The sequence below is a fragment of the Ovis aries genome, chromosome X (assembly GCF_016772045.2).
Source record: "Ovis aries strain OAR_USU_Benz2616 breed Rambouillet chromosome X, ARS-UI_Ramb_v3.0, whole genome shotgun sequence".
NCBI classification, from domain to species: Eukaryota; Metazoa; Chordata; class Mammalia; order Artiodactyla; family Bovidae; genus Ovis; species Ovis aries.
In genome coordinates, this window is record NC_056080.1 from 63,809,450 (window position 1) to 63,827,447 (window position 17,998).

At 51.0% G+C, this 17,998-nt stretch overlaps 3 protein-coding genes across 4 annotated transcripts; 1 reads left to right on the forward strand and 2 right to left on the reverse strand.

Moving 5' to 3' along the window:
* The first annotated feature begins 1,969 nt into the window (after nucleotides 1-1,969).
* FOXO4 (forkhead box O4) lies at nucleotides 1,970-9,364 on the forward strand. Its single transcript, XM_012106873.4, has 3 exons — nucleotides 1,970-3,103; nucleotides 6,561-7,626; nucleotides 7,953-9,364. Exons 1-3 carry the CDS (start codon nucleotides 2,639-2,641, stop codon nucleotides 7,958-7,960), a joined length of 1,539 nt encoding a protein of 512 aa, XP_011962263.2. The 5' UTR covers nucleotides 1,970-2,638; the 3' UTR covers nucleotides 7,961-9,364.
* Nucleotides 9,365-9,801: 437 nt separating this feature from the next.
* CXHXorf65 (chromosome X CXorf65 homolog) lies at nucleotides 9,802-12,131 on the reverse strand. 2 transcript variants are annotated; one of them, XM_004022162.5, is made up of 6 exons: nucleotides 11,653-12,131; nucleotides 11,446-11,532; nucleotides 11,097-11,231; nucleotides 10,702-10,770; nucleotides 10,142-10,248; nucleotides 9,802-9,924 (listed from the first exon to the last, which is right to left on the reverse strand). In XM_004022162.5, the coding sequence occupies exons 1-6, from the start codon at nucleotides 11,675-11,677 to the stop codon at nucleotides 9,823-9,825; spliced, it is 525 nt and encodes a 174-aa protein (XP_004022211.1). In that variant the 5' UTR covers nucleotides 11,678-12,131; the 3' UTR covers nucleotides 9,802-9,822. The 2 variants fall into 2 exon arrangements, with proteins under 2 accessions (XP_004022211.1, XP_042097831.1); XM_042241897.1 differs by having other exon boundaries at nucleotides 9,802-10,248.
* Nucleotides 12,132-12,256: 125 nt separating this feature from the next.
* On the reverse strand, nucleotides 12,257-15,895 carry IL2RG (interleukin 2 receptor subunit gamma). The gene is made up of 8 exons (XM_004022163.5): nucleotides 15,731-15,895; nucleotides 15,382-15,535; nucleotides 14,950-15,134; nucleotides 14,611-14,750; nucleotides 14,061-14,223; nucleotides 13,377-13,491; nucleotides 13,047-13,116; nucleotides 12,257-12,739 (listed from the first exon to the last, which is right to left on the reverse strand). The coding sequence occupies exons 1-8, from the start codon at nucleotides 15,861-15,863 to the stop codon at nucleotides 12,563-12,565; spliced, it is 1,137 nt and encodes a 378-aa protein (XP_004022212.2). The 5' UTR covers nucleotides 15,864-15,895; the 3' UTR covers nucleotides 12,257-12,562.
* Nucleotides 15,896-17,998: the final 2,103 nt, after the last annotated feature.

Here is a 17,998-nt window from a genome sequence, read left to right on the forward strand (position 1 = left end):
GTTGGAGTAAAAGAAGGTGGAAATATGTAGAACCAAATGGTTATGTTACCATGAGCAGACTAATATTACTTTGAAGGTCCAATGTGCTGTGGCCTCTGAAAAATTCTGGGTCGTATGGCTCTACAACCTTGATGGGAGGGAGGATTAATCATCACAGCGCATGTATCAAGCCACACTGCCGATGGTGTAATGCTAGGCACTATACAGAAAAGTTACATTACAGTCCCTATCCCTAGGAACTTTCTGTCTAAGGAAAAATGGGACATGGCCAGGTGGTAAATAAATATGATACATTTATTAAAACGTTCTCAAATGTACGAGTGCAATGTGATTTGATTCCTTATCTCATTCATTCGACCAACATTTATTGAATGTCTACTATGTGGGGGTCACAGAGATACATAAAACTTGTCTCTGCCTTCAAGGAGTTCACAGTTTAGTGGAAGAGATACCTAAAAGCAAGGAATTACAGTATGATACGGTTTATGCTGTATAACATAAGCCTGCACAAAATGCTTGGGAATGCTTCCAGAAAAGGGAGAACTAACTACCTGAGGGAGACTAGGAAGGCTGAATAGGAGTTTTCCAGCATAAGAGACTTGGGGAAAGGCTAATGAGAAGGAAAACATCCCAGGACGAGGAGGGAAAGGTATAAAAGGGTATGTATGATATTTCCAGGAAACAGTGCAAAACTCGGACTGATTGGAACTTAATGTGCCCAGTGAAAGAGAAAGCAGGAAAGGTAGCCTGAATCTGAAGAGCCCTGTATGCCTTGCTAAGGAGTTTGAACTTTATCACATAGGGAATAGGGAAAATCAAAGGAAGTTTTAAGCAGGGAAATGCTAAGATCATGTATAAGTGATACCTCAGTTCTCCTGCCTGCTAACTGTGTGACTGTGGGCAAGTCACTAAATCTCTGAGCATTAGTGTCCTTGTCTGTAAAACGGGTATAACAGGGGTATCTACCTCAGGGATGATTTGAGGAGTAAAGGAGCTAATGTACATAAAGCAATCAGCACAGTGCCTGGCACATAATAAGTGCTCCATAAATTTTAGTTGTTATTACCAGGAGTGTTTCTTAGAAAAGTTATTTTGTTGACAGCAAAGAACATAAACAGCAGTTGGAAAAAACTTCATGGTAGGAGGTCGGCTTAAGGCGATACTGCAATTTAATCCACTGATAAATAAGAATCCTGAACTGGGATTTGGATGTGGGAGGTTAGGGAGATGAAAAGACGAAGGGTAAGTCTAGCTTAGGAGACCGGGTACATTAGGACAACCATTAACCAAATTCAGAGATAAGAGTATCCAGAGGATAGGGGTGTGGGCGCAGGAACAGATATTGAGTTCTGTTTGGAACCTGTTGAATGAGAAGTGAAGCCGCCGAGGATGGGAACCTGGAGAATATCAATATTTGAGGAGAGGCCAGAAGAGTCAGTGAAGAAAACTGATTGGTCAGCAACCGCACTATCGGTGGGAACTGCGTATGCCGAGCGGAGGGCGGTGGGGGAGACACTACGATCAGCTAACCACTCGTTTATGTTCCCCAAGCCTTCTGACCAACTCCTCAACACTAAAACAACTCTATTTCCTCGTTAGTTCTTTGCTTCTTGCTTTTCGGTTTTCTGCTTCTTGCAGAGACCTCAATTTTTTTTTTTCCTTTTGCCCTCTTCTGACGGAAGAGGGAACCGTCTAGCATCTCTCCACACGCTCATCTAGCGATCCTGAATCACTAGGGAGGAGGGAGGAAGAGGGGAAGGAGGAAAATGATTTTTAACGAAAAGAAAAAGTCCGAGACCACCTCTAATAATAATAATTAATGTTCCCCCTCTATATATCCTGCCACGCCGCTCTCCTGCCACCCTGATCGGGCTGACCGCGAAGTAGGACGGGAGATGTAGTCCCCATGCCGGACCAGGGTGGCACGACTAGAGAACTCGGTTTCCCAACCCGCTCTTCAGGCGCGTGCGCAGATGGCTGCCCTGGCGAGTGGTAAACAGAGACGTCAGGCGGGGGCCGCTGCTTGGAGCAAAACAAAAGGGAAACCCGGGGGGCGGGGGGTGGGGGGTTTGATAGGGGGATTGGTGCGGGAATTCGAGAGGCTGGGGCCGCAGAGACCTGGACCCGATAAAGAGGGGGGGAGGGGAAAGGCGGGGGGAGAGGGAGTCAGGGGAGGGGCAAGTGACGCGAGGGAGCGGGGCGTGGGGGAGGGCAGTGATCCGGGTGGAGGAAATTCAGGAGGAGTGTCCGGGGGGCAGCAACTTAAAAGGGGGAGGGAACTGCGGCTAAAGAGGCGTTCTGTGATGGGAGAAAGATTTGTGAGGGGATACGGAGCCTCAGGTTTAAAAGAGCAGGAAGCTGAGAGGTTAGGAGAAAAGTGCCTTCGCTAGGCGGAGGTTACAGGTGGTGTCTCAGAAAGAGCTCCGAGGCTGCAGCCTGTAGCAGAGAAGAAACGGAGAACTGTGTGCAAGGGACAGCTTAGGATCAAGCATCCAGGGGTGAGGGGAAGTTCGAGACTTTCTGAGGACTGGCAGGAATGTGCCCCCTGGCCCTCGTTGCTTCCCCCCTGAGGGGAGGCATCGCTAGGGACTGTGGCAGGCTCCTCTGAACGCTGAGCGGCGGAGGTCCAACTTCACGTATGGATCCAGTAAATGAGAATTCAGCCAGAGAGGCTGCCGCGATCGTAGACCTCGATCCCGACTTCGAACCCCAGAGCCGTCCCCGCTCCTGCACCTGGCCCCTTCCCCGACCAGAGCTCGCTCCCGAGCCGTCCGAGCCGTCCGAGGTGGAGTCAGGTCTGGGAGAGAAGGTACACCCGGAGGGGCGCTCGGACGGGCGCACCCAGCCGACCCTGTTGCCCGCCAGGCTCCCAGACTCGGCAGGGGGTCCCCAGCCCGGGATCCTGGGGGCTGTAACAGGTCCTCGGAAGGGAGGCTCCCGCCGGAATGCCTGGGGAAATCAGTCATATGCAGAACTCATCAGCCAGGCCATTGAAAGCGCCCCCGAGAAGCGACTGACACTGGCCCAGATCTATGAGTGGATGGTCCGCACGGTGCCCTACTTCAAGGACAAGGGTGACAGCAACAGCTCAGCAGGATGGAAGGTAACTATGATCCCCCTCAATACCTATCTCCTCCTGGTTCCCACCGGTCTCCTTACTTCTACTCTGCCTCCCCTTTCATACCCCTACCCCAGAGATCCACCTTCCGCGGTCAATTAGACAAGCCATTTACTTAGGACATAGTATATGCTTCTAGGTGCTTGATGCTGAAGGATCACAATGAATAAGACATTGTCCTTGCCCTGGAGAAAACTGAATTCTCTGCTCACTGCTCAACACTCCCAGCACTTTGGCTTGGGCTGCCCAAAACACTTATCCCCACAGAGAAGTCTTTATCCTATGTGCAGCGGGAACTGTGTGGATTCCCTGCAGGAACCTAGCCTTCCCTCCTTCCCCACCTCCCACCCCAACACCTTTTCTCCCATTCCTGTGGGATTACTTGGATTCCCTGCTTGCCTCCCAGTACCTCAGGGTAGAAGTACTGTTCTAGGATTCTGCTACCCAAGAAGATGGAATGAAGTGGCAAAAGGTAAAGAGTGATGCCCCCGTGGGAAGGAAGTGGATCTGTTACACTAAGAGGGAAAAAAAAAAAGGAGGGGCTGCCTCAGTTTACCCTATATAATGCTGAGAAACTCTCCCTAGTCAGGGGCTATCCAAGTTGTGGGGGGAAGTTTTCATTTGCTGTTGAGGAATATTCATGGAGAAAAATAGGGCTCTGACTTTAAAACACAAGGTTGGGGGTCCCCTTGGCTTCCCACGGGGAAACTGCGGGGAGGGATTGCACTAGATGCTCCGAAAGCTTGTCCTGAGAAATATGGGACTCACAAAGTTAGGGAGCTTCAACTCCTACTGACGCCTTGTACTCCAGTAGGTGGTGAGACTAGCGTGCAAGGAAATACGGAAGGCTGAGTGAGCAGAGGGTCTTCTTCTAGGTATAAGAGATCGAGGGGTTGAGTCTGCAGTACCCCTTGGGGTTGGGCAGAAAAGAAAGCAAGACAGCTGACTGAGACCCTTGGCACTATTTCTGGGTAGACTGCCATGCCACAGTCGCAGCTCATAAAGAGCTCCCCTCCTTGGACCCAGCCTGCACAGCTGTTTTTTCTTTTCCCTTAGGTTCATTTTCCAGGGTAGAAGAAATAATCATGAGTTGTTAGTTATGCTGTGGGAGTGTAGTCCCTCCTTAGAATTTACACTTATATTGGGTTTTCTTCGTTTACAAAGTAGTTAAAAATTTTAATCTTCACAGCAGTTCTGAGATTCCACATGTTACGTATTAGGAAACTAAGGTATAGAATGGTTGGGAAACTTGCCAAAATCGATAGAATGAGGACTTGAACTCAGGTCTAACTATAAATTATATGCTCTGTCTGCTAATCCACGCTGACATGGAATGATGGCAAAGCCAAATCAGGCTGAGTCTGGAGCCTGCAAGGCTCTCCCCCCTCACTCTCTACCCCCAAGCCTGAGCTGGCTTCCCTGGTGATATGCCAAGGTTACCACCACCCCACCAGGGGGCGGCACTCACTTAGAACAAGAAGGCTTAATTTAGGTGGCTTGGGGAGCAACCAGCAGATGCCCTCCTTCCAAGAGGTAAAAACGGTAGGCTTCTAGGGAGCCAACCTCTCCAAGTAGGAGGCTGTAGGAGGTAGTAGTTCCAAGGGCTAAAGAAGAGGGGATGAGCAAATGGCACTCATGGGTACTGAGCCTTCTCAGTAGACCCAGAGTTAGAAGTTGGAAAAGAAGGGGGGAGTGGGGAGGGGGTAGAAATCATAGTGCCAGAAGTAACTGTGGCTCTTAGTTACTAAAAGCTCAGGCTGGATGGACAAGTGTGATTCCCTGAAGGAACCCAAAACAGTGCGGCCAGAGTAGTTGGAGTGCAGTTACTGCAGGGTCCCAGGGAGACAAGGAGTTCTTCGCTAGAGAGCCCTGGAGCAAGAGGCCACTTAAGAATATTTTCCCAGGCAAAGGCTCTCCTTATCTAGAGCATCTGGCTGAAACACATGAAGTGATTTCTGACTGTCCATAGCCTCAGCCTCCTAGTTGCTCCAAGGCCTCTGGGCTCTTCCCAAGTTTCTAAACACTAAAGAGCTTCATGTGGGAGGTCAAAAGCCCCTAAGTTTAGAGTTCCTATGCAGAAATTCCTGACGAGAAGTGGGGAAAAGGAGGTAAGAAAGAGAAGGGAGGTTCCTGAGGGGTGGGGGTGGGGTGGTGGTGCCGGGGTGGGGGATGGGGTGGGGGAGGCCCTGCGGATACAAAGGGATGGTGCAACTAGCCTGGAGCAGCCAATAGAAATAAACTGCTCTAGGGGTTCAAGAAGCTGCCAATCTCAGCTTCCTGGGCCCCTGGGAAAAAAAAACTTATCTCTAGCAGAATATCAGCAGCGAGGGAGGAAGGAAAAACAGAGCTTCTAGTACCCAAGGCACTCAAGAGCTGACGGAGCTTCAAGGGGAGATTCACCATTCTTCACCCAAGGGCCACCTGTCAATCAGGCAACAAATATTGATTACTTACTGGGAGCTTGGCACTCTGAGGGGGCCACTGCAGGAGGGCTGCCTACCTGGACAACATGTCCTGGCATTTACAATTGATAATACAAATTACTTGAAACTATAAACAAAATATAGATTTGGGGAAATTTTGTGTGGAACAGATGAAAAATACTGAACAAGAAATCTGGCTGCAGAAGTCAAGCAACCACTTTAGGAAAGCGAGAGGACTGAAGATTGATCTTGACAAGCTAGTAGAATTGAGAGAGGGGAGCTCCTTCTCGGGACAAGGAGGGAGGGAGGGAGGGGCCTGGTGTATCTGAGGCACAGGGAGAAGCCTGGCCTGAATGTAGTTGAAGGTGTGTGTCAAGGAATCTGAGGAGGGCGGCGGGGGAGGGAATTTAAAAAAAAAAAGGAATCTGCAAATCCTGTAGAGTGCCAGGGCCCAAATGCCCTGTGTGGAGTGGAGCACTAGCCAGGCTGAGGTTCCAGCCCCTCAGTCTGTTCGGAAGACTGACTCAGGACAGGGTGGGTCTGTCCTGGGCTGCTGCTGTGCCACTGTCCTGTAAACTCCACCCAAGCTTGCACTCAAGGAAAGGGGTGGAGCTGTGGAATGCTCTTTCCCACTGGAGCCTAGTTCTTGATGAACTAGGAGTGCGTCTTTCCAATGCTTACAAGCCCCAGGCAGCCCCCAGAGACTTGGGTCAGGTAGAGGGCTGTGAGCTTTTCAGGGGGAAGGGGGTGCAGCGCCCTGTGAATAGGTCTTGGCTCTCGTTGTCTCCCTGCCCTCTGTGCAGAGAGGTCTGGCCAAGAAGCTTGTCTTCAGGTGGGAATTGTGTGTGGTCTCCTCACCTGCCGCTACCTCCCCCCACTACTGTTGCCTGTTTTCCTCTCTAATTTGACTAGCTTTGCATCTCCAGGATCGCCCCCCACCCCCGGCTGCACCCCAGTGTCCTTTTTGACTGGACTGCTGACCACTGACCTCCCTTTCTTGTTTCCTCTGCCCCCTCCAGAATTCGATCCGCCACAACCTATCCCTGCATAGCAAGTTCATCAAGGTTCACAACGAGGCTACTGGCAAGAGCTCCTGGTGGATGCTGAATCCGGAGGGAGGCAAGAGCGGCAAGGCACCCCGCCGCCGGGCAGCCTCCATGGATAGCAGCAGCAGGCTGCTCCGGGGCCGCAGCAAAACCCCCAAGAAGAAACCAGCTGTGCTGCCAGCTCCACGTGAAGGTGCCACTCCAAGGAGCCCTGCTGGCCACTTTGCCAAGTGGTCAGGCAGCCCTTGCTCCCGAAACCGAGAGGAAGCCGATGCATGGAGCACCTTCCGTCCACGAAGCAGTTCGAATGCCAGCACTGTCAGCACCCGGCCCTCCCCCAGGGAGCCGGAGCCTGAGGTGCTGGCGGAAGAGGAAATGCCAGCCTCAGCCAGTGGCTATGCAGGGGGTGTCCCTCCCACCCTGAAAGAAGATCTGGAGCTGTTAGATGGGCTCAATCTCACATCTCCCCACTCGCTGCTGTCTCGGAGCAGCCTCTCTGGCTTCTCTTTGCAGCATCCTGGGGTTCCGGGCCCCTTACACACCTACAGCACCTCTCTCTTCAGCCCAGCAGAGGGGCCCCTGTCAGCAGGAGAAGGGTGCTTCTCAAGCTCCCAGTCTTTGGAGGCTCTGCTCACCTCTGATACGCCACCACCTCCTGCCGATGTCCTGATGACCCAGGTAGATCCCATTCTGTCCCAGGCTCCAACACTTCTGCTGCTGGGGGGGATACCTTCCTCCAGTAAGCTAGGCACGGGGGGTGGCCTGTGTCCTAAACCCCTAGAGGCTGCAGGCCCCAGCGGTCTGGTTCCCACCCTCCCGATGATAGCACCAGCACCACCTCCAGTCATGGCGGGGGCTCCGGTCCCCAAGCCCCTGGGGGGTCCTGTGCTCACACCTCCTACTGAAGCTCCAAGCCAAGACCGAATGCCTCAGGATCTTGATCTCGACATATACATGGAGAACCTGGAGTGTGACATGGATAACATCATCAATGACCTCATGGATGGGGACGAAGGACTGGACTTCAATTTTGAGCCAGGTATGGCCCATCTTAGTCATGGCAGCATCTCACAACCTATTCTTGCTCCTAGGTGTCCAGCTAGTCCTGTGATCTAGCAAGGGGGAGATTGAGAACAAGGGGTAGCTGGAGGTCCCAGGGAATTAGAGGAAGGACGTCCCATTAGAGTGGCATAGTTTCCAGATGGGACCTCCAAGGCCCCTCAGCAGCGCTCACCGCTACAAGGAAGCACAGGAGAGGTGGGGGAGGGGCTGTTTCTGTTTTCCTTAATGTGGTTCTTGCTGATAGAAAGTTGTCATGCCCCCAGATGAGCCTCTGACCTTGTCCTCCGTTTTTTCTTCCCACAGATCCCTGAGCCATGGCCGGAAGCTTCATTCCCTACTTCAGAGACAGAACCAGGCGTGCCCATATCCACTCTTTACCCTTGACCCCTCCCAGGGAATTTGGGACCCTGCTTTAGAGCTAGAGTAGGGTCTGCTAACCTGGGTACTGAGAAAATTATAAAGATATAGCTGGGGGGTGGGGAGGGAGAGGGGAGGGGAAGGGGAGAGGGTTTATTCTCACTGTGCCAATTAGGGAGCCATCCTCAGCTCCCCCCACCACGCATTCCCACCCCATAGATTTTGTAGCATGGGCGGGCAATACTGTTGGAAATGTGAAGTCACCAGTGGCCTTACCCCTGCCTTTGGGAGCAGGATTTTTTGTAGAGTCTTATCTGAGCTGGTCCAGGCTGGATTGAGCTTGAGATTTTTATTCAGTGGCCCCTTGGGCCAGTGGTGTGGGATTGGGGGTGTAACAGGGATCTGGAAGGGCCAAGGTATGAAGCCTGGAGTGGCTATGGCTCACCAAGCCAAATCACTCTTGGAAGACTACAGATAACAGAAAGGCTTTTTGTAAACCTTTAAAGAAATATAACAGTGGCAAGGTGTTAGTGATGGGGAGAATGCTTTTTTCTTTTCGGAAGGCTTTGCCATAGTCACCTGATGCAAACACTACAGATATTATTTCTGGAAACACGGGAGAGACAGGGGAGAGAACCCTAGGCCTGCAGAGAGCAGGGGGCAAGGGGAAGAGCTCCCATGAGGACCAGGTCTAGAACATGGTCTGCGCTGAACTAGCTTGGAGTTTCCCTGAGGAAAAGCTAAGCCAGATGCCTTCATCCTGTCACCTTGTGCCTGGGAGTGTGTGGTGTTGGGGTGCAGCCACACTCTCTCATGACCCCCTGTAGGTTAGTGCTATGGTGGGACAGTGCAGTTGAGGGCCTGGAATGAGTCTGTGGCCTGGGAAGGGGATGGGAGGGGGGAGAAGAGGAGGGAAGGATTTAGGGTGGTAAAGTTAGGCACAGAGACCTCCCTGTTCCAGGCCCCAGACAGCTGTCCCTGCCCTTCTTCCCCTTGCCTGACTGCAGGGGTTATGGGGAAGTGTGTGGTGGCAGGCAGGGGGAGGGGCGGAACAGGGAAGGGGGAGCTGGGGAGCTTGGCTGAGGGTCTGGGAAATGAGCAGGGATGGAGGAGAATGTAGATCAGGTTTACTAGCACCTGCTAGGGAAGGCCATCTGGGGCTCATTCTCCACCCTAGCCCCCAAAGCAGTCCCTCCCCCAGTCCTCTTTGCATTGTCCCCTCCCCCGCCCCTGCTGTGGGTTCCCATCATTTCCTGTGTCAGCGCCTGGCCTACCCAGATTGTTTCGTGTGCTAGATTGGAGTGGGGAAGTGTGTCAAATCAATAAATGAATTAATTCAATAAATGCCTATAACCAGCTCTGGTTTCTGCTGCCTCTCTGTTCCCCTGCGGATAAGGAAGGAGCAGGGATAGGGTCTGCCCAGAGGCAGACTGGTTGGGGGCAGGGGAATTTCAGCCCGGGGACTTGGTGGAGTATGGTGGGGGAGGGAAGATGCCCATCCCATCACCTAACCCCAGCAGGAGTAGGCGGGCTGTGATAGGCCTCCCAAGGGGAGGTTGTCTGGTTGGAAAAGACCCCACCCCCTACTCTGTCCCTCAAAGGCTTATTGTACTACACTTCGCTGCCTTTCCTCACCCCCCACCCATGTGCTTGCCCCTGCCCTCTCCTGCTCCTATGGATCCTGAGAGTCTCCACAATGCCCGGGGCAGATTTAAGCCTTGGTGTCGATATTAGGAGAAGTCTTTCTTGAAAAAAGGAACCTCACATTAAAATGCCAGTGATTTCATTGCAGCTCTCACTTGGTCACTTTATTTTATTAGCGATGTTTATCCTTCCTACTGACAAAGTCCGCTTTGGTCTTCAAGACGGGAGCCCTGCGAGTGGTTCCCTCATCATCTGATCGCCCTGTTGATTTGGACTGGAAAAGGAAAGGGTCAGTAAGTAAAAAGGCCCCTGCAGAGAAGTTTTCTACAAACTAGGGCCAAAGGGAGGACCGAAGAGGTGAGAGGCAGGTCTTGGGCATGAATGTTGGATTTGGGAAGGAAATTCACCCCAGAGAGCCGGGGCAGAGGAGCCTTCAGTAGATAGGTGGGGAAAGGAGGCTGCTGGGACAGACCATGTTTGGTAAGGCTTACTGTGAGGTTCACAGAGGATTCAATTGGAATGACTTTCTTGGCTTCTTGGATTCTAAGCATTTTCACTCGACTCCTCTCCAGGAGGTCACATTGTGTACGCAAGGCATCTAGGAACCAGAGAAAGTCACCCCCGCCCCCCGCAGACACACACACACCTCCGAGTACTAGAGACCTTCCCTATCCATCCCGGCCCTTCCATCATTCACAGGATCACTTGGAGTAACCGGGCCTAAAGCTAGGCTGAGAAGCAACCCGAAGGTGCCTAAGCTTTACTCTTTTCAGTGGAAATCGGGACACCAAGATTCCAAAAGCAGAAGATGAAGGGAAAGATGGGAATGAGGTGGTGGGGATAGGGAGATGTACTGAGAAGATGGCTGAGAAATGGCGAGGAGGGGTGAGTGAGACACACACACTCCTGAAGTGGACCCAGACTCTAGACCCCTTTACCTAGGATCCTGTGATCCTACCTGACAGACTACACCATCCCCAGCCCATATTCTCCATCACCCAGCTGAGTCCAGTACCCTCCACGTTCCTCCTTCCTCCATCCTGCTGCTTACCAATAAGCTCGGGTTCTGGGTTCTTCAGGAGGGGAACAAATGCTTTGTAGGCACTCTCAACTCTAGTTCCTGTGAATACAGTAGTGCAATACACCCAGCCCCATCACCCAGCCTCTCCCTTCCAGAGCCCCAAATTTCAGGACCCTAATACTCAATATTACCTTGGGCTGGTGTAACTTATTTCCTCCCCTCGGGTCCATCCCTCAGCCAGGTCGGGGTGGGGGTTGGGGGCACAGAATGTGCTAACTTAACCACTGTCACAGAAGCAATGCTCTTAGGCTTGACTAGAGACAGTCAATTTGGATCTGGTCCAAGGGGCCCTATTTGAAGGGTCAGATTCATGGTCCAGCTTTGGGGCCTTGCTCTATCTCTGGGGAATGCTCCCAAGTCTCTACCTGGTGCCCCACGCTCCACCTTACAAACGTAGTAGGTGTTTCGAGCTGTAAGGAATTTGTTGGCATAGTCTCCAGGAGTCTTCATCAGAAAAAACAACTTCATTGTCCCCGTTTCATCACATAAATCGATGGTTTCTGGAGGGAGGGCCACAAGGTAATCAAGGCAGCTAAGGAAGGGGAGCAGGAGCGAAAGGGGCCAGTGATCCTATCCAGAACGGGCTGAGGAAGCTGCGGGGATTCAAGGAGTTCTCTTCTTGCCAGCAGGAGAACTCGGGGGCTCGAAGTAGTAGGCTTGATGACCCTACTACTTCAGACCCTTGGCCGTGAGTCCCCTCCCCATACTCCTCACCTGTTTTAGGCAACCCCACTTTACGGCGGGCATAATGCAGCAGCAGAAGGACAGAACAGTTAGCATTGGCCAGAAACTGCTGATTATCTGAGAAGAGACAGGATGGGGCATGTGGCCCTTCCCCAGTTATACCATCCCTGTGCCCTCCACTGCCCCTCCAATACCCTCACCCCTACATATAGACTCCAGCTCTGTGATACCCCTCACCTCCATGTTTGATAAAGATGAACATGTTCTCAAGATCTTCTCACTCTTCAAAGAGAGTCTTGATACGTCATGGCAGAAGGAAGGTGTCCTAGAGGCCTTGGGGGGCCAAGTGGGCCCATAAGATCAGGGGGCTGGAGAGGCAGATGGATTACATTGACTGAGGAGGCCCAGACTGGGCAGATAGGAGAGAGCTATGGGCAGCTGTGGATAACCAACATCCCTAGGGGTGGGGCCTGAGGCTGCAGCTGAGGGATTATGAGGTCAGAAGTGCTATGTGTGGCAGAAGGTGGAGGAAGGCTAAGGGGAGAAGCACCTGGGTGGGGTCTATAAAAATGTGTTGAAAATGGGGGCAATGACAATAACCAAAGAAAATCAGGGCAGCATGGTAAATCTTACTCTAAAATGGGCCCCGGAAGGAGTGTAGAACACCTAGAGTGAGGTCTGTTTCTAGAGCAGCACTCTTTCCTAGGGAATTTGTAGAGCATCGCTACTGTGGCTACTGTGGCGGGAGCCCATGGCTCCTGTTTTGTGCCCTCAGTTCTGTGCCTCCCACCCTGATTGGATCCCACGTTTCCCTTGTTCCCCACCCCAACAATAGACATCCTTGATGATTATCAACAATTTTATTTCTCATTAGTTTCTGGAACAATTGAAGGGTAGATGGAAAGGGGAGGGAGGGATGGCAGAAGCAATTCTGTGAGAAGGAAGGGCTGGACTGGGGGAGATGAGAAACATGGATGGGGCCAAGGGGCAATTCTCAAGTAGGAGATATTGAATGAGGGGGCAGTGATGAGGGAACAAAATTCATAATCAGCCACAGGCGGCGAGGTGAGCATTGGACCCAAGTTGGTTGGACAAGGGCAAGTTAGCACAGTTTAGGGCTCCAGGACCCTGGGTTCTTGTCAGGGCCTCAGGGCTCAGGCTTCAGGCTGTAACATGGAGGAGCCCAGTAGGGGCTATGCTGGCTGCAGGGGGAGCCCCCAGGCCCTTCCCCTCCTTTGGGGGGAATCTCACTGACGTGGCAGAGCCGTTCACTGTAGTCTGGCTGCAGACTCTCGGCCAGTCCCTTAGATACACCACTCCAGGCCTAAAGACAAATATCTCCAGGTCAGGGGTCTGTGCCAAGGGAACTCTCCTGATCTGCAACCACTGTGATTACAGAAGGGACACACACACTCCTGGTCCCCCAATACCACTGTTTCCATCTGCCTCAACCAATCTAGGATCAGTTCTGGGTGTCTCTCTGTGTCGAGCCCATCCCCCAAATGGTCAGCCACATCCTGACTGTTAGTGCAGGCCCCTCTCCCCTCCCCTCCTTCCCCCATGCTCTCTCTAGCTGGCAGGCAGTTGGTGGCAGTTGACACACTGAAGTCTGCGTATGACAGTGTTCTCACCGAGAAGTTTCCATGGTATTCAGTAACCAGATCCTCTAGGTTCTTGAGGGTAGGAATTCGGGGCATTGTCCTGAGCAGGGAGAAAGAAGGAGTAGGAGCACATCAGTCACACTCTTTTATTGTCCTTCTCCCCCTTCTCCCACATGGAATGAAATGATTCTGTGTTGCCTGTGCCTGCATCTTCCTTTCATCCTCATGCCCTCTTGGGTGATCCTCTTGGGTGATTCCTTACTGTCCACCCTCTACCTCTGGAGACCCTGTGATAACCCTCCTCTACTATTCCCAGTACCACCACCCCCACCTCATTTTCCTGGGATTCAGAATTCTCACCGTTCCAGCCAGCAGTACACACAGATGAGGCTCACAATCAATCCCATGGAGCCAAGAGGGATCAGCACAGCTTCCAATGCAAACAACGAAGGATTTTCTGGATTCTCAAGATTCTCTGTTGGAAAGAGGAAAGGAAAAGAGACCTAACATTTGTAGTACCCCTACTACATGCCAACATTTAGAGTGCCAACTTGGTGCCAGACACTGTGCTCAACACTATCTGTGTGTGTATTCAATCCTCACAACTCCTGAGGGGCCAGGGAGCAATTATTACGTCCATTTTACAAACAAAGGAACAGAATCAAAAAGGTCAGTGATGTGCCCAAGGTCAAAGAGGTAGGAAGTGGCAGAGGCAGGTTTAAACCTTAGATTTGCCTGGTTCCAAAAGCCATCTTTACCATGCAGGCTTTCTGGGAATGCTGCAGGGAAATCTTACACATTCTGTATCCCCTTTGAATACCCCCTCAGCCTCCTTCTCAATCCACTCCCCCTGCTCTAACAACACACTGATCCAACACTACACAGAAAAATCCTGCTTCCTGGGAGTTGGAGTTGAACAGTGAGGGGAGATGGGCCACCAAGTTTGGGGTCTTAGTGGTAGGGAGGCAGGGCAAAAGACAATGGTGCTAGAAAGGTTGGGGTACTCGGCTCATGGGTCAGGGTGATGTGTTAGGTCCATTTTACCTTTTGAAGTATTGCTGCCCCAGTGAATTGGGTAGCTCCAGTCACTCCAATGCTGAGCACTTCCACAAAGTGGGTTATAACGGCTCCGAACACGGAACGTGTAGAGTTTCTGTGCATCCACGCTAGGCAGAGAGAAGCTATGTCTGTGGTCCACGGATTGTTCCTTGAGGAGAAAGAGAGTGAGGGAAAGATGGGTGTTTATAGAAGAAGGCAGAATGAAAACTGCTGCCCCCACTCCCATCTCACATCATCTTCTGGTTCTTCTCAGTTTCTCCCTCCTCTCTTGACTATTCAAGTCACACTGCTACCCTCACTGACCAGAACTGAATGCTTTTGTTTACTTGCCTTTCTGGTATTGGGAAGTGTACGGGTAGGGAAACCTTAAGGAAAACTCAAAGATGAGGAGAGAAAGGAGTCAGAGGAGGAGGGTGGAAGGTGGGCAGGGGAACTGAGAGGCAGAGAGCAGGAGCTGGGGAGCAGCATTCCTGTTGGCTGATTGAATCCTTTATCCCTACTTGCTCGGCCAGGGCTGCTATCCCCACTCACTCACCGTCCAGCTTCGGTCCCGGTCACTCCGGTACTGCACCAGGTGCTCCAGACAGTGGTCCAAGTATCTGTTGCTCCAGCTCAGTTCTACCTGGAATTCACTCAGGTTGCGAAGCGTCAGGTTCTCCGGAGCCCAGGGGATCACTGGAGATATGTGTGCATGTGTGGTCATTCCCCTGGCCTAGATAAGTCAGGATCCTGAAGGTAGTGCCCCTGAGCTCTCCTCACTTCCCCATTCTGTCCCTCGCCTCCTCTTTTCTGCCACATACACTTATGGTGAAAGAACACCACTTTAAATACTCCAGTACCCCACAATATCCTTCGACCTTCCTTTCCAACTTACCCAGATCCTGCAGTTTTAGCATCTGTTTGGGCTGCTTCCTGTGTTCTCGTGGGTCCTGGAGCTGGACAACAAATGTTTCGTAGAGACGGATCTCCTTTTTTCCAAACCAACAGCCAGAAGTGATTCCTTCAGAGAATAGATAGTGGCCACACTCCTGGAGTTTATCATCACCAAAGTTCCTGTACCTAGAGAAGGTTTTCAAGGGAGAATAACAATGAGGTAAATAAACTTGGGTACTCCAGATTTCCACAGCCCAGCCTCGGCTCCTCTAAACTGATTTATGACTTACCCCACGAGAAAATAGTGGAGAGCTTAGGGTGCTGGCTACTCTCTTTCTTGGTCCCCACACAGTCTTTTCACATCTAGTCTTTCACATCACCTCCTCTTCCTCCCTCTCCCTCCCCACCCGCGTCACGGCTACCCGTCTCATACCCATAATGCAGAGTCAGGTTGTTGGGCTGGGGCTCAGAGCTGCTGTTCCAAGTGCAATTCATATACTCCACATTGAACACAAAACATTGAACCTTTGGGAGTGGCAGAGTGGAAACATCGAGGGTCCCAGCGGGTTTCGAAGTCAGGAAGAAGTCTAGGTTGGAGAGAAAATGAAGTGGGGGAGGGGAAGAGAAGACAAGATGGTCAGACGCAGAAGCAGAGTGAGGCAAGGAACCCTTCCCTTGCCCTCCCTACAGTACTTTTAAATTCTGCCCGCATCCTTCTAATGCCGGGTGGCAGGTTTCAGGATTCTGTGCGACCCCTTCTCACAGCTTCCCTTCTCACCAACCTCCTCCAGTCCCAGGTTTCCCACCAATGTCTTCATTCCCACTGGGCGTGAGGAACTTTGGGTTCAGCCCCACCCCCAGCAGAGGTAGCTGGAGAAATAAGAGGGATCTGAGTGGCAACGGTGGCTTCAACATGGCGCTTACTCTTCGTTCCCTGGGTGTCGACTGTGTCAGGAACCTGGGCCCCTTACCGACTACTCCTCCCCACCCACACATTTCCTTCTGTCATAACTTCCGGTGGAAAGAACCTTTGAAACCAGGGCTTTACAGAGGGTGTGGTCAAACTACCGCACAACTGCACTCATCTCACATGCTAGTAAAGTAATGCACAAAATTCTCCAAGCCAGGCTTCAGCAATATGTGAACCGTGAACTCCCTGACGTTCAAGCTGGTTTTAGAAAAGGCAGAGGAGCCAGAGATCAAATTGCCAACATCCGCTGGATCATGGAAAAAGCAAGAGAGTTCCAGAAAAACATCTATTTCTGCTTTATTGACTATGCCAAAGCCTTTGACTGGGTGGATCACAATAAACTGTGGAAAATTCTGAAAGAGATGGGAATACCAGACCACCTGACCTGCCTCTTGAGAAATCTGTATGCAGGTCAGGAAGCAACAGTTAGAACTGGACATGGAACAACAGACTGGTTCCAGATAGGAAAAGGAGTACATCAAGGCTGTATATTGTCACCCTGCCTATTTAACTTATATGCAGAGTACATCATGAGAACCGCTGGACTGGAAGAAACACAAGCTGGAATCAAGATTGCCAGGAGAAATATCAATAACCTCAGATATGCAAATGACACCACCCTTATGGCGGAAAGTGAAGAGGAGCTAAAAAGCCTCTTGATGAAAGTGAAAAGGAGAGTGAAACAGTTGGCTTAAAGCTCAACATTCAGAAAATGAAGATCATGGCATCCAGTCCCATCACTTCATGGGAAATAGATGGGGAAACAGTGGAAACAGTGGCAGACTTTATTTTGGGGGGCTTCAGAATCACTGCAGATGGTGACTGCAGCCATGAAATTAAAAGACGCTTATTCCTTGGAAGAAAAGCTATGACCAACCTAGACAGCATATTGAAAAGCAGAGACATTACTTGGCCAACAAAGGTCCGTCTAGTCAAGGCTATGGTTTTTCCTGTGGTCATGTATGGATGTGAGAGTTGGACTGTGAAGAAGGCTGAGTGCCAAAGAATTGATGCTTTTGAACTGTGGTGTTGGAGAAGACTCTTGAGAGTCCCTTGGACTGCAAGGAGATCCAACCAGTCCATTCTGAAGGAGATCAGTCCTGGGTGTTCATTGGAAGGACTGATGCTAAAGCTGAAACTCCAATACTTTGGCCACCTCATGTGAAGAGTTGACTCATTGGAAAAGACTTTGATGCTGGGAGGGATTGGGGGCAGGAGGAGAAGGGGACAACCAAGGATGAGATGGCTGGATGGCATCATGGACTCGATGGACGTGAGTCTTAGTGAACTCCGGGAGATGGTGATGAACAGGGAGGCCTGGCGTGCTGTGATTCATGGGGTCGCAAAGAGTCGGACATGACTGAGCAACTGAACTGAACTGAACTGTGGTGAATGTCTGCTATGACACAGGCTAAATCCTCCAGGAGATTAGGTGTTAATCTAATCTGTATGTATAACACCACCACTGTAATGTGGTGTAAGTAGAGACTAAAGCTGGGTATCCAATATTGTCACAGACTCAAGAATCCTCAGACTACCTAGATCCTGGGAAGGATCTGTTCACTACCACCACCATTCCCAATCACCTTCTCATCTAAATTGTTTCATCCCATAGAGTGGAGGGTCTGAACCTCCCCTCATTTGATGCTAAGCTTCTTCCTTGACTCAGTTACCCTGAAACTGCTATCAAAGCTCTACTGTCTTGGGCTGGACAGAAAATGCAGTCTTGGCTCCCATGAGCACATCTATAGCTATCTTTCCTCTGACCTAATCCAAATCAGAATATCCATCCTTATAGTTGTTTCTAGAGCTGGGTCCCTGTGAAGACTGGCAAGGAGGTCTGACTTACAAGATTTCGGAAATGAAAGAACAACAATGCTACCTTCAAACTCCTCATCTTGCCCTGAATCTGCTTCTCTTCCTATGTCTGTATCTCATTTAATGGTATCATCACCCTTTCAGTCATCCAAACTTGAAACCTCAAAGTCATTATCAGTTTCTCCATCTCCCTCATCCTGAGAATCCAATCAGCTCTCCTGTTGTGTGTCTCCTAGGTATGTCCTCCTTTCTGTGATTCCCT